Here is a 13,088-nt window from a genome sequence, read left to right as displayed (position 1 = left end):
CCTAGATGATTATATGCTTAATAAAATGTAGACAAGATTCAGAATAACATATTGCCTTTGAATTTGAAGGAAAACTAAGAGGAAAAAGTAAGAAAGAAACAACTATAGATGATAAAATGCTAAAGCCCTACTTTAGATATACAACTTTATGTTTTGTTACCATTATTCTATAGATTTGCTTATAGTAACTAAAGAAACTTGTAGCAGATTCTTATGAACGCGTGGGTTCACCCAAAGGATCTTCCCATCTCACCAAATCCTTTATTCCTATGTCGATGTCTCTTACTTCTCTCTCCAAAAAGCTCATGCAAAACTCTAAAGAACACAAACAACCAACGATCGTTCCTTTAAGCTCCATACCTGCAATGTCCCTCACTTTACCACAAACCTCCGTTGAGTTCTGAAGAAAAGAACGCACAATCATCTCCATTTCTTCATCATTTCTGGAAGAAATGATACACTCATTTGGCCGTGATGAATTCCCTTCTTCGAGATCATTCAATATATTCTGCTCTGGCTGGATTTGAGAAGTTTTTAACAGTCTGATAGAAATGGTTTTCTCAAAGCAGCTCACTGAAGAGCTTAGGGCATCCTTAAAATGCTCTAGTTCCTTGTTTATGTATTGTTGAAGCTCCCTTTTATCAGGATAATACCTATCGAACGCTTGAGAGAGGAATTCGATTTCATATCCCATGAAGAACAGAACATCTGCCATCTTTGACAAAGACTTTTGGAGCTTCTGGTAACAAGAAATTGGAAAAGGAGAAAACCAGAAACTAGGTTCCAAGACTGCATCTTTAATGAACTTTTCCAAATCATGGACTTGAGATTTCAGATTCTTTTGCTTTTCCATTAGCCCGTTCTCCTTCGAATCAACTACCACGTGTTTAGCGCAATCCTTAAGTGTTCCTTGGATCAGATAGAGATGTTTTTTGACTAAATTGGCTGAACTTGTAGGTTGCAAAATAAGCTCAACAACGACGTAACAAGCTAGTCCAATGAAGGCCTCGGTGAGTCTAATAATGGCAAATTCACTAGGTGGACCAAAACTCTTTCTGCCCAAAATCAGTAGTGAACCTATTACTGCTGCTGTTCCCCCTCCTTGAGTGAACATTCTACTATGCCTTAGAAATGTGGTGAAAATAATCCAAGGGAGTAACGATAAGAACCTTATTTGCGCGACTTTTTGAAAAATAGTGCAGCCAAGTACACCATAGACTGATCCTATAGCTGTTCCTTGTGCTCTAGCATTTGCTTCTGTGAAAATTGCTTGTTTTCCTGTAACAAAGCTGAGGGCTATTGTGAGGCCTGACCAGTATCCATTTTCAGTATTAAATAGAAGACCAAGTAGCACGGCTAGCCCCAATGAAATTGAACACTTAAACGCGAATACCACCATTCTTTCGTTGATCATTGGCATAGTCCAATTGACACAGACTCGTCTGTAGCACGATTTGTTACTACTACTTTCCGTTGTATATATTGATTCTTCGGTTATAGGTGTGATCGTGTCAGAATCACTCGCACACATTTTAAAACAGGATAAGAAGAAAAGTGCTGGTTGATCTTGTTTTGTTGGTAAAATTGGTTCAGGGTTCTGCCTAGAAGACTGCTTCTCAAACTCCATTTCTGTTGTTGAATGATGTGGTAAAGAGGATCTATCTTGCCCCATTCTTTCACCAAGAAACATCATAACATGATGGGAGACTTTAAAGAGCTCTTTATCTATCATTCTTGCGGGAAAAGAAGGGCAAGAAGTTAATGCCACTTCCATTCCTTTCATTGAAATCTCCATGTTCTGGAAACCATGTCCTGGATCTCCGAAATAGGGATTCAAGAATCTCAGCCAAGGTTTCTCCCATTGCAAACCTTCCTGCTCAAAGTAAGAGGTTCGTTTAGATTACTGAACAGAAAATGTACATTTCACATATAGTCACTGAACTTTATTTACTTTAAACGTAAAGTAAGGCTATACAGTTTATCACATGAAAGTAAGTGAGGTTAACTCGCTATAACAACAAAGTGTCACTATTTTTTGCTATTAAATAACTGAACATTACCCCCTTGTGGTCCGGCCCTTTCCCGGACTCCGCGCATAACGGGAGCTTAGCGCACCGGGCTGCTCTTTTTTTATCCACTATGATATTAACTTCACGTAACTATTTTTGTCGCATTAAAAACTGAACTTTGCCCATTATAACGGTAAGGTCACCAAACTACCTTTTTTTTATCACGTTAGAGTGATTGTAACTTTACCCACTATGAGAGTTAAAATACAAAACTGTACTTATTATAAAGTACATTGCAGGTTTTGTTTTGGTATAGTGGGTTAAGTTTGGTGACTTTACTGGTTAAAGTGCGTAAAGTTATGTTACTTTAATGTCAAAAGAAATAGTTTGATGACTTTGTTGTTATAATGGTTAAAGTTCAGTAATTTCTTTAATGTACAAATATGATTCTGCAACTTTAATATTATGATAGATAAAATCCAGTGATCGTATGTGAATTTAACCCGAACAAGAATTGATGATAAGACTAACATGCATTCAAAACCTGAGAACTTTTGGGGGAGCAATGAGCTTACCTCCAACAATTTGATAGTCTCAAGAAGCTTAGTTCCTGTATCAGTAAAGGGCTTGGCTTGAGATATTAGCTCCATGGTTATCTGATCGTCTTGAGAATGGATGGCTTTCAAATATAAATTTATTCTACCTGTAACACTTTCTGCATAAATTTGGTATAGTTTTCTCACCTGTTGGCAATGAATATTTACAATATACATTAGAAATCAAATTTGCATTACTAAAGGACACAAAATACGTTACTCCTTCCCCCCCTCAGATTCAAATTAGCAGGCACTTCAGCTTTAAAAATTTGTCCCAATAATTGTTATTTAGAAATTCAAAGATTGAAGTTGACAATTAATTTCAGTTATATCCTTAAAAAAAAGTATGCACAATATTTAAGACTAAAAAAAAAAAAAGCAACCACTTTTATTAAATAGAGGTAATTTTATAAACTATACATTGTATTTATTGTTTTCTTAAACTAATAGATGTGAAAAGAGCTAAAAATGAGTGTTAAAATGTGATGAAGGGAGTAAATTAGAAAATAGAAAACTATCTCGTTGTTTAACTACCGGACAATAAGTTCGACAGGGCACAACTTGAGATTGACTAACATCATTTTCTTTATTTTGTGATTTACTTGGACATAAACAATCTAACATCAAGTTTGGTCCAAGACTGTGGTCCTATGCAAAGGCAAAATCAGAATTTGAAACTAATGAGTTTACGATTTTAGTTCTTTGTGTTACTAGGTTTTAAATTTTAAATTTGTACATATTAAACAAATGACTTTCTTATGACAAATACAAAATTTAGATCAAAATTATTGAGTTTCTCTGCCGAACCTGCTCGTTACATTCTAGCTTCACCCCTGGTCCTACACCTTATTTTTTATGACCTTGAGGAGCCGTATGAGGTGAAATCTTATACATTTTCTATAATAGTGACATGACACAATGATGTTTTAAATTCAATTATCAAAACATTGAATGAAGCAGGCAACAGCTATATGTACAAACCCCACACATATTTACTCCAAATGTGCCTCATCTCTTCCCCACGCTTACTATTTTGATCAAACAGACTGGAAACATCTGTGAAGTTTATAGACCATGCATAAAAGAGAACATACCAAGCAAATTAAATAATATAATCAATCGAATTGTCATAAGAAGAAGGGCATTTCTCTCAACCACACACTAAATTCAATGTGCATATGTCAAGTTGAACATCAAGAAATTTTAATCTTTACGTAACGAGTTTTCCCCTTTTCTGTTGCACTATGGTTAAGTGATTCTCCAGAGGACTTAAGACCCTTGAGTAAGAGAGTTAAGTTTTATTCACCGACAATGCAAATAATATTTATATAATAAGGTTATTTATAAGGCAACTAATTACGGATAAATTTCTATGATAAGCCTTATTTGGTAATTTGATAAAATATTAACAGACTACTATTGTAGCTCACAAGTTAGACTACATCGAATGTCTACGTTGCTAGTGTATATAACTTAATATCAAACTCGTGTATCCTGCATGAGAGAAAAAAATTCGTCTGGAAAAAGATTTAGGTCAGGTTGAAAAAGCAAGTATTTGAAGTTAAAGATAAAAAAAATATTTTGCAGTTCATGTGAGTGAAACCCATCATATTAGTTGAAATACTTCCCAAACAGATTTTTTTTTTTTTAATTTTAAATTCTTTATTTCAATTTGAAGCTAAAATAATCGAAAAATTACAAAATAAACACTAATTTGCATATAAAATGTATGTCCAAACGCCAAGTGGACATTTTCCTAAAAATCCAAACTCTACTTGATTGTCATTTTTGTCATTGATCTACAGACTAAAATTTGTTTAGTTTTCGACTTTATTTTAAAAACTTTTTTCAAAAGTACTTTTCAAATAAGTATTTTTGACGAAAAATAGTTTGTGTTTAATCAATTAATTTAAAAAGTACTTTTGAGCAATAATTAGTGTTTGATCAAGCTTTTAAAAAAAGTGCTTTTATGTGTATTTTCTCAAAAGTACTTTTCAAAAAAGTGTTTTGGGTAAAAGCTATTTTTTTAGCATTTTCCGAAAAAGCTGCTTCTTCGCTACTCCCCAAAAGCACTTATTTTCTTCCAAAAACTTGGCCAAACACCTCACTTTTTTAAAATAAGCACTTATTGAAAAAATAAGTACAGGGAAAATAAGCTTGGCCAAACAGCTATAAGTCTACACCGACGGATTTTCTAAACAAAAAGGAAATTACTAAATAAACAAACTAAACCATTGAGCAAATTAAAATAATATACCTAAATGAAGAATTTACAGGTAAAACAAGTGCTTTACTTGACTTTTCAACAGCTGAAAACCTCGGTTACATCGAAGGTATAAACACAATTTAAATGGTCAAGATGTTACATATTAAAAGTATCAATTTCTATACTCTTAAAAAACTAATTAACAATATAGTATATTCTTGTTTAGAGATCTTCATTTTCAATTAATGCTAACAATCCTTGGGTAAATTCAGACTTGGGTACGTCTTCTTCCTCTCAAACTATATGTTGTTTATTGGTTTTGTCTCTCTTCTTAATTTATCAGTAAAACAAGTCATGTGGGGGAGGTTTTACTAAAGAGTTTAACCTTCATATACTGATTTTGTGAAAGAATTTTTACACTATGATCATATCACAAAAGAGATATGAGTTTAACGTAATTTTACACCATCAAGTTAGCTTTACCAATTGTAGACTTATACAAGTTAACTTGTCTTATTTAAAATTATACACATTCGTTTTTTCAGAATGTTTATCTGTAAATATCATTTGGGTGACCGATTGCTCGGATAGTATAAACAATCTCGTACATTGACATTCTATAGAGCTTAAACTCAAAGATATATAAGAGTTTAACTTATATATATTGGCTGTAACTTTTTTTACACTATTAGATCATTCAAAAGATATCTACATATAACCATCCACAAAAAGTAAGATTTGTAATTTAAAATTAAGGTTAATAGCAGCAACAACTGAAGATGACCCGATAGTATAAAGATTGTTTTTTCACCATCAATGAAGATTAGTTAAACTCAAAAGATAACCTCAAACAATCATTTATATATGTGAAAGAGGTTTTACAAGTTTGATACTTGATTGAAGTTCATACATACCTCATGATAAGCTAGCCAAGGATAGGGCAGCAACAGAGCCAAGATAGAAGCCAAAGCTCCAAGTACAGTGCTAAAAGCAATTCTAAGAGGATGCATAACCAGAGAATTGGCATAAACCCCATGAATAACAGCATCAACATACACAATAACAAGCTGTCCAAAAGCAATTCTCTTACACATCAAGTCCGTACTCTCCGGCAACGCCACCAAAAATGCGCTCACTGCCATCATCAGGGCGGCTATCTCGGGCGAGAAGTGGTCATCGACGACATAGTCATGAAGCCATAAGCCTAACATGGAAAGTGGCATGACTTGAAGTGTGGCAAGACATGCATGCCAACATCCCCTTAAGGCATGTCCTAACGTGGCATCGGACATTATGAATATCGATGTAACGTAAGAAAAAGAAGGAAATGCTAGTTGCTTCGCAAGAGAAGGTGGACTATATAGGGTGACACACCCCACTATGGTGCATGCCAAGGCGGTTCGAATGGCCGAGTGTAGCCTCATCCACCACATGGCTCGAGCTCGTTTCGCCACCATGGTAGTTGGCATGATGAGCTAATTACTAGCTAGAAGATTCACCTTCTAGTAACTAGACAACTCCTCTCTCCACATATGCACTAAATGGCTAAGTAGAAGATTCACTTGCCAGCAGCAAGACGACTATACTCTCTGCAGCAACTAAACGGTTAGCTAGAAGATTCACCTGCCAACAACAAGATTACTGCTCTCTGCACGCCACTAAACGACTAGCTAGAAATTTCACCTGCCAACAACAAGACTAATATTCTCTGCAAGCCACTAAACGGCTAGCTAGAAATTAACTTCACCTACCAGCAACAAGGCGACTACTCTCACCACGCCACCATATGGCATCACACCACTAAATGGCTAACTAAAAATTAAATTCACCTGCCAACGATAAGACGACTACTCCCATCACGCCACTAAACGACTATATAGACATTCACCAGCTAGTAACAAGACGACTACTTTCTGCACGCCACTAGATGACTATATGGACATGCACGGCGCAAATCCAATGCTTCAGACAGGTATATTGGTTGTAAAATCAACAAGAGGCAAATAGGATGAATTTATGTTAAGCAGGCTCACTAGTTTATAGAATAGAGAATGGTATTCTAATTTCAGGTTGGTGACAAAGCTAAGTATGAGAAGTTGCTCTCTAGGCTTGAGTTGGAGAAGTATTTATAGAAGCTAAAGTGTCACACTCATACATCTGGAAATCCAGCTTTTTAGCTCAATTAAAGAGTAATATTATTGCTCAATGAATAAATAAAAGAGAGTAAAATATTTCTAAAACTAAAAAGTTTCAGCAGATGTTTAATTAACAACCTTGAGATCTAAGCATATGTTCCTCTTCAAGGGGAATATTCATTTTATCTGAGCTACTTAATTAAGTATCTCTAATGGAAGAACAAAAGAATATAAAGAAAAAAATGAAGTTAAATTTTCATCTCTATTCCTTTTTCAACCTTGAGATCTAAGCATATGTTCCTCTTCAAGGGGAATATTCATTTTATCTGAGCTACTTAATTAAGTATCTCTAATGGAAGAACAAAAGAATATAAAGAAAAAAATGAAGTTAAATTTTCATCTCTATTCCTTTTTCTTCCATTGGTTTGCCAAGGGGGGAGGTATTTGTTACACCTCGGTAATTTCGTGACGTCGTGTCGTGAATGGACTAACGTCGGTCAAGGCGGACATGAGACATTCACGACAACAAGAGGGTGATTGGCAACCTTAATGTATATACGATAAGATTCTTAGGTTATCGTACTTGGCGAAACTGGGCTCGTCATGAAAGAGAAGTATAAGTTACGTTTGGGAAGGATTTCATGGGCGTCGAGCTAAGGAATGTTAGCAAGGATTTAAGGACGAGTTTTCCAAGTCCATTAGATCGTTAAGGAGGTGTTGCACGAGTACCAAGAAGGTTCCATAAGGATTCGAGATCAAACGAAGCGACGAGAACGAAACCGGAAAAACTGGGGATTATACGGTCCAATGTACGGACCGTATATTTTATACGGCCCGTATGTTTGGCCGTAGAACTCTTCCAGTGAAGGGGGAAATTTCTGGAGATTCTGGAAGGAACATACGGTCCAATATACGGACCGTATAAATTATACGGACCGTATATTGTACCGTATATTCCGGGTCGGGTCCAAATTTTAATTTTATAAAGGCACGGTTTTCCCTTCTTTTTTCTCATTTCCCACGATCCAAACACTCTCCAAACCTCTAGAATTTTCTCCATATCACACTAATACACATCCAAGTAGGGAGATCAAAGGATCAAACACCAAAAGTTAGTTGAATCAAGGGTGTAAATGCTTCCGAAAGATTGATAGAGGTTGAAAATCCCTTTGGTATGGATGGAATATTTTTGTCCAAAGATCATCCTTACGTAATCAAGGTGAGTATTACAATTATTTTATGATGGTAAGGATGTTGAGTAGTTGAAGAACTCGAATTACAAATAAGTCTGAAGTTTTATTCTAGTAATGGTTATGGAGGATTCCGGAAATAAGTTTAGAGGTCGAAAAATGTTTAACGTGAGGGAAATTGCGTATTATGCTATTATGGATGTTGTTGTGTTGTTTGGGAGCTGTTTGGTTATATAAGGAAAAGTTGTCGAAACAAACGAAATGCTGCCCAATTTTCGTTAGCTTTAGTCGCTTTAGTTTAAACGTAAGTATGCCCTCAACAATCTAACCTTCGTACGAACCCTCTTATATGTAGAATCGTAAGTCGGAAGGAGAGCTCTTAGTCGACGTCGTTAAGGAGACACAAAGGTATGTGAGGCTATCCCCTTCTTCCTTACGACCCCTATATGTTGATTTTGTATATGTTATTCTCGATATTTTACCCCCAGAAATGCCAAAGGCTTATAGTTCCTAAAGAATCTTACAATGACTCCACTCCGAAAGATTCTCAAGTTTAGCATTCTAAATGGTTTCCTGACGTGACTGAGTGGGCTATAAAGCATATGGCCACTACTCGTGTCTAAGTGAGCTATTTTGCATATAGCCCCAGGCTATAAAGCATATGGCTTCGGCTTATGTCTGAGCTATATTACATATGGCCGTAGGTTACGTCATGGAGCATCAGACACGATCTAATGATGATGACGTCATAATGTACTCGGAGGTTTACGACCTTATGTCACTCCGAGAGAGTGCACCTTTGTTTGGGCTCTCATGCATGCTACGTATATTATATATGCTATAGATGCATAGCCACCTGATCAGCTGGCCTATTATGATATTATCCCGGACGCGGGCTATATGGATAATGGATCGGGCCGTACGTTCCACGGTAATATATGGATCGGGCTGCACGTTCCGCAGCAATACATGGTATGGTATGTTACGCGTATGCATGCATGGCCTATCTTTTCATCTTTGTTTGACTTCCTGCTCTTCTGTTACTTTATGATATATGCCTTACATACTCAGTACATTGTTCGTACTGACATCCTTTTCTTTTGGATGTTGTGCTCATACCCACAGGTAGACAGGGAGACGACCCAGCCTCCCAGGAGTCGGACCACTTGCACCGAGCACTTCCATAGGCCGAGGTGTCGTATTCGATATATTCTTTTGTGTACATCTTTGGATATGATGGGGTCCTGTCCCATCGCCATGACCTCGATTAGAGGCTCGAGATACTTGTATGTGGGTAGCAGTTGTCATGTGCCCTCGATGTATATTTCGTACTTTATTCTTTTGCTGCCATGAACGCTGGTATATGTGGATATGTGTACATGTTTATGAAGCTTATAAGAGTACAGGTTAAGGCGATAATGGTATAATGTATGGTGCTCGGTATCTAGCTCCGGGTACTCGTCGCGGCCCTCTAGGCGGGTCGTGACAGTATTGGCCATTGTTTCCTCTCTCCTTTTCTTTTCTTATTTTGTAGTATAGTATTTAACTACTCGCTTTGTGTCAGATTTTAATTTCCTTTTTAGAGTTTTTAAAAATATTATTTCTTTTAAATTTAATAACTCTTTAATTTCAACATACCACGTGAGTTGTTCAGATAGGGTCAGATTTTAAGAGTAACATGTGGGCTCACACGAATCCAATAGCTTTTGTCCGAACTCTGTATATGTATTAAAATATCCATTAAATATCTATATATATATATTTGATTGTGAATGCAGTTATTATTGTATGTTAACTTGAGATCATTGTAAATTCATAAATATCAAATCTTGGATTTGTCTCTGTGTTTTGACTACAATATCCAAAAGGTATTTTGATATTATTATATACATCTTTAATTTAAAACCACAAAATAATTAAAATTGTTCCTTATCTTTCTTAAACTCTTTCTATGTAGCCTAGCTAAGATACATTAAATAAAGTGAACAAAGTACTCCCTCCCTCCCAATTTAAGTGTGTAAGTTTGACTAGGCACAGGGTTCAAGGAATAAAAGAAACTTTTGAATCTTGTGGTCTCAAATTAACGATATGCATAATGTACTAAAATGTCCGTTGAATCATGTGATTTTTTAAACTTGTCACGTAAAATGTTTGAATTATCAACTTACTAAATATATAAAGAGGCATTCTTTGTAGGACAAACCAAAAAGGGAGACACTTAAATTGAAACAAAAGTAAGACACTTAAATGAAGTATCAAATTACAAGGAAATGATTAAATATAAATGTTGATACATATGTCAATCAGTAATAAGTATGTAGACCCTCATCAAAACTTGCAAGGCTCTCATATCTACCCGTTCAATGAGGGAACCTTTAAGATTTGTGAGCCTCTCACCACTCACCACGCGTACGTGGGCGGTGAAAGAGTACTAGAAAATTGTTCACCTCGTTCAGGTTGCAACTTAATTAAACACACTTATTTTACATTTAGATCTACATTAATTTTAATATACTAGATGTTTCAAAAATTTAAGAAACACGATCCAAACTGCCATCTTCGAAACTGTTGAGTAAATCTTAAATTTTCTTGTTAGTTATATATCCTTGAGATTTGGGATGGTACTTCAAGACTAGGTACATAGAAAATCTTAGCTATCCTTTGTATAATGTTGGTTATACCCAGAGACAAATTCAGAATTTAAAGTTTATAGATTTCTGCATGAACCTTAAATTAATATACAATAATAATTGAATTCATAATTAAATATATTTAATGTATCTCTTAATTCATATAGGGGTCTCGGGAATATTAAAGTTCATGTGAACCCATATATTACACGCTAGGATCGCACTCGGCTATACTAAGATGGGCTTATTTTAAGTGGCTTTTAAGCATAAGCTATAAGTTAGCAATTATAGCTTTTGGCTTATTTTGGATATTTTGACTTAAAAACAAATGCTTAAAAGCACTTTTTTATTTTATTCGAACGCTACAAAATGACTTAAAAGATGTTTTAGCTTAAGAGAACTTAAAATAAGCCAATCCAAATGTCACGACCCAGCTCCGTGGGCCGTGACTGGTGCCCTACCTAGGCACCCGAACAGATGTACGAACCAAATCGTCGTATTATCGCATGATCAGAGTTAGCAGACATTGCTTATACCAATAATCAGAAGCAGATTTCACACGAATGCAATCCAAGCGGTCGCCGTGTCAAAACATCATATCGAATCAAAGTTGGCGGAATGTACATCGCCCCGTCGCACACACACGCAAACAAACATACGGGCCGCTCAAGGATGCAAATCGGAGTCATATGCAGACAAACCGAGATCACATACAAAACAGCATCGACCCACGACCCACAAACATGACTACAGCCTCTACAAACATAACAAAACATACGAACATGTGACGGGACAGGCCCCGTGCATCTTTGATAGTCACAAATGTACAGAATATACAATAAGCAAGGAAATATACCAAAAGTATAAGCTCCGGATCAAAGGAGCCTCTCAAACAACAGAACAAGAATCCTAAGTCGCGCGTGTCGCGCACACACCCGTACCGCGCGGCATGAAACGCGGGTACCCCGAAGAATGGGGGTCGTACGAAACAAGTACTGAGTATATAAAGCGGAAGGTACAGTAATCCAAAGCATAACTGGTGTCAGGGAAATACGAAAACAGATACAAATATAACGGACCCAACCTGTGCGAGATACAGTTAGACATAATGCAAATAGAAATCATGCATAAGGCTCGGTGAACGTGGTCACCCCCCGACGCTCGGTGCCACAACACATCATACTCCGGAAGTTTTCAAATCTTCGTACATCTCCGAACAAATCACAATATCGTACACATCATCAAACATAACCAAGGCCATATCACATCATAACTCCAAAACGGTAACCGGCCCTATGGCGAGGTCACGGAAACCGTAACACATCATACTTCCGAATATGTCATAGGGCGCACGATCACAGAACCGGCCCGGGATCCGGTAAACGGAGTCACATAGGGGCACGAGCAGAGTCGTGAGCAAACAATGCAATTCGTAGGTCAAAATAGCTTTTCAAAACTTGATTACTTCATAAGTCAATTCATTAAACAAAATAGCCAAATAATTATTTAGTACGGAAGTTTATTTCACCAAATGATTTCCAAGTGGTACGTATGGTTCCAAACATGGCCTAGCATTTCATAGGGTTCAAGACATTATTTCATAAGGGATAATTTCAAAATCGAAGATCCCTTATCGAAGCTTATTCAAAAAGAGGTTCTAGTAAGACAACTAAGGCATATCGGGGTTAGCGGGCCCACCTCGGGTCAAGTCGAGGTGGCAATCATAATTTATGGACGTTTAGGGTCTATGAGATCATACATAAAGACTCCAAAGTAAACCGGTCGCCTTACATAGGTTTCGAACATTTGGTTGCTTTCTAGCCAAAATAGGGTCATTAGGCTTCAATTGAATTGAATGAATAGTAGCCAACTTATAGATCGGATTTCGAGGAGCAGTAATTACTTCCGAGGTTCCGTTCTTGACCTAGTAGGTCTAGGACATGCCAAACAAAGAGTAGGTAAGCTTTACATACCGGGATCATGCGTCTCACGCTTGTCAAATCTCAATCCCCGTTTCGTCTAAAAAACCGCAAATGGTCATTTTTACCAAATTACTATTCATGAAAGTTAACATTTCAATCTTTATTACACTTGGCTACCGAAATTTCTTTTAGAAGATCTCCCCTATAGATACGACACCCCGAGAATTAAACTCGGCCATAATATCAATAACAACATCAACAATATCAATAATTAACCAAAAACGCATTTCTAATACAAATAGTCTTTTTCCCAACATAAGGCGACAACTTCCATTCTCAAGCTAATATCAACATTTCATACTCATTTACTAACCAAAATCATTTCAACACAATCCGAAAG

General features: G+C 36.5%; 1 protein-coding gene across 1 annotated transcript; it reads right to left on the bottom strand.

Annotated features, from left to right (window-relative positions):
- Positions 1-88: 88 nt before the first annotated feature.
- Positions 89-6,335, bottom strand: LOC132057163 (uncharacterized). Its single transcript, XM_059449629.1, has 3 exons — positions 5,726-6,335; positions 2,585-2,752; positions 89-1,873 (listed from the first exon to the last, which is right to left on the bottom strand). The coding sequence occupies exons 1-3, from the start codon at positions 6,278-6,280 to the stop codon at positions 212-214; spliced, it is 2,385 nt and encodes a 794-aa protein (XP_059305612.1). The 5' UTR covers positions 6,281-6,335; the 3' UTR covers positions 89-211.
- Positions 6,336-13,088: the final 6,753 nt, after the last annotated feature.

The sequence above is a fragment of the Lycium ferocissimum genome, chromosome 5, assembly GCF_029784015.1.
Source record: "Lycium ferocissimum isolate CSIRO_LF1 chromosome 5, AGI_CSIRO_Lferr_CH_V1, whole genome shotgun sequence".
Classification (NCBI taxonomy): Eukaryota; Viridiplantae; Streptophyta; class Magnoliopsida; order Solanales; family Solanaceae; genus Lycium; species Lycium ferocissimum.
This window is presented reverse-complemented; position numbering and strand designations above follow the sequence as displayed.

What these genes read in the sequence shown, in the direction of transcription:
- LOC132057163 (XM_059449629.1), bottom strand. Translation starts at nt 6,280, where the DNA reads ATGCCAACTACCATGGTGGCGAAACGAGCTCGAGCCATGTGGTGGATG. An exon ending in CTTGGCTAGCTTATCATGAG is followed by an intron (nt 2,753 to 5,725) that starts GTATGTATGAAC and finishes CATTGCCAACAG; the next exon opens with GTGAGAAAACTATACCAAAT. An exon ending in AGACTATCAAATTGTTGGAG is followed by an intron (nt 1,874 to 2,584) that starts GTAAGCTCATTG and finishes TACTTTGAGCAG; the next exon opens with GAAGGTTTGCAATGGGAGAA.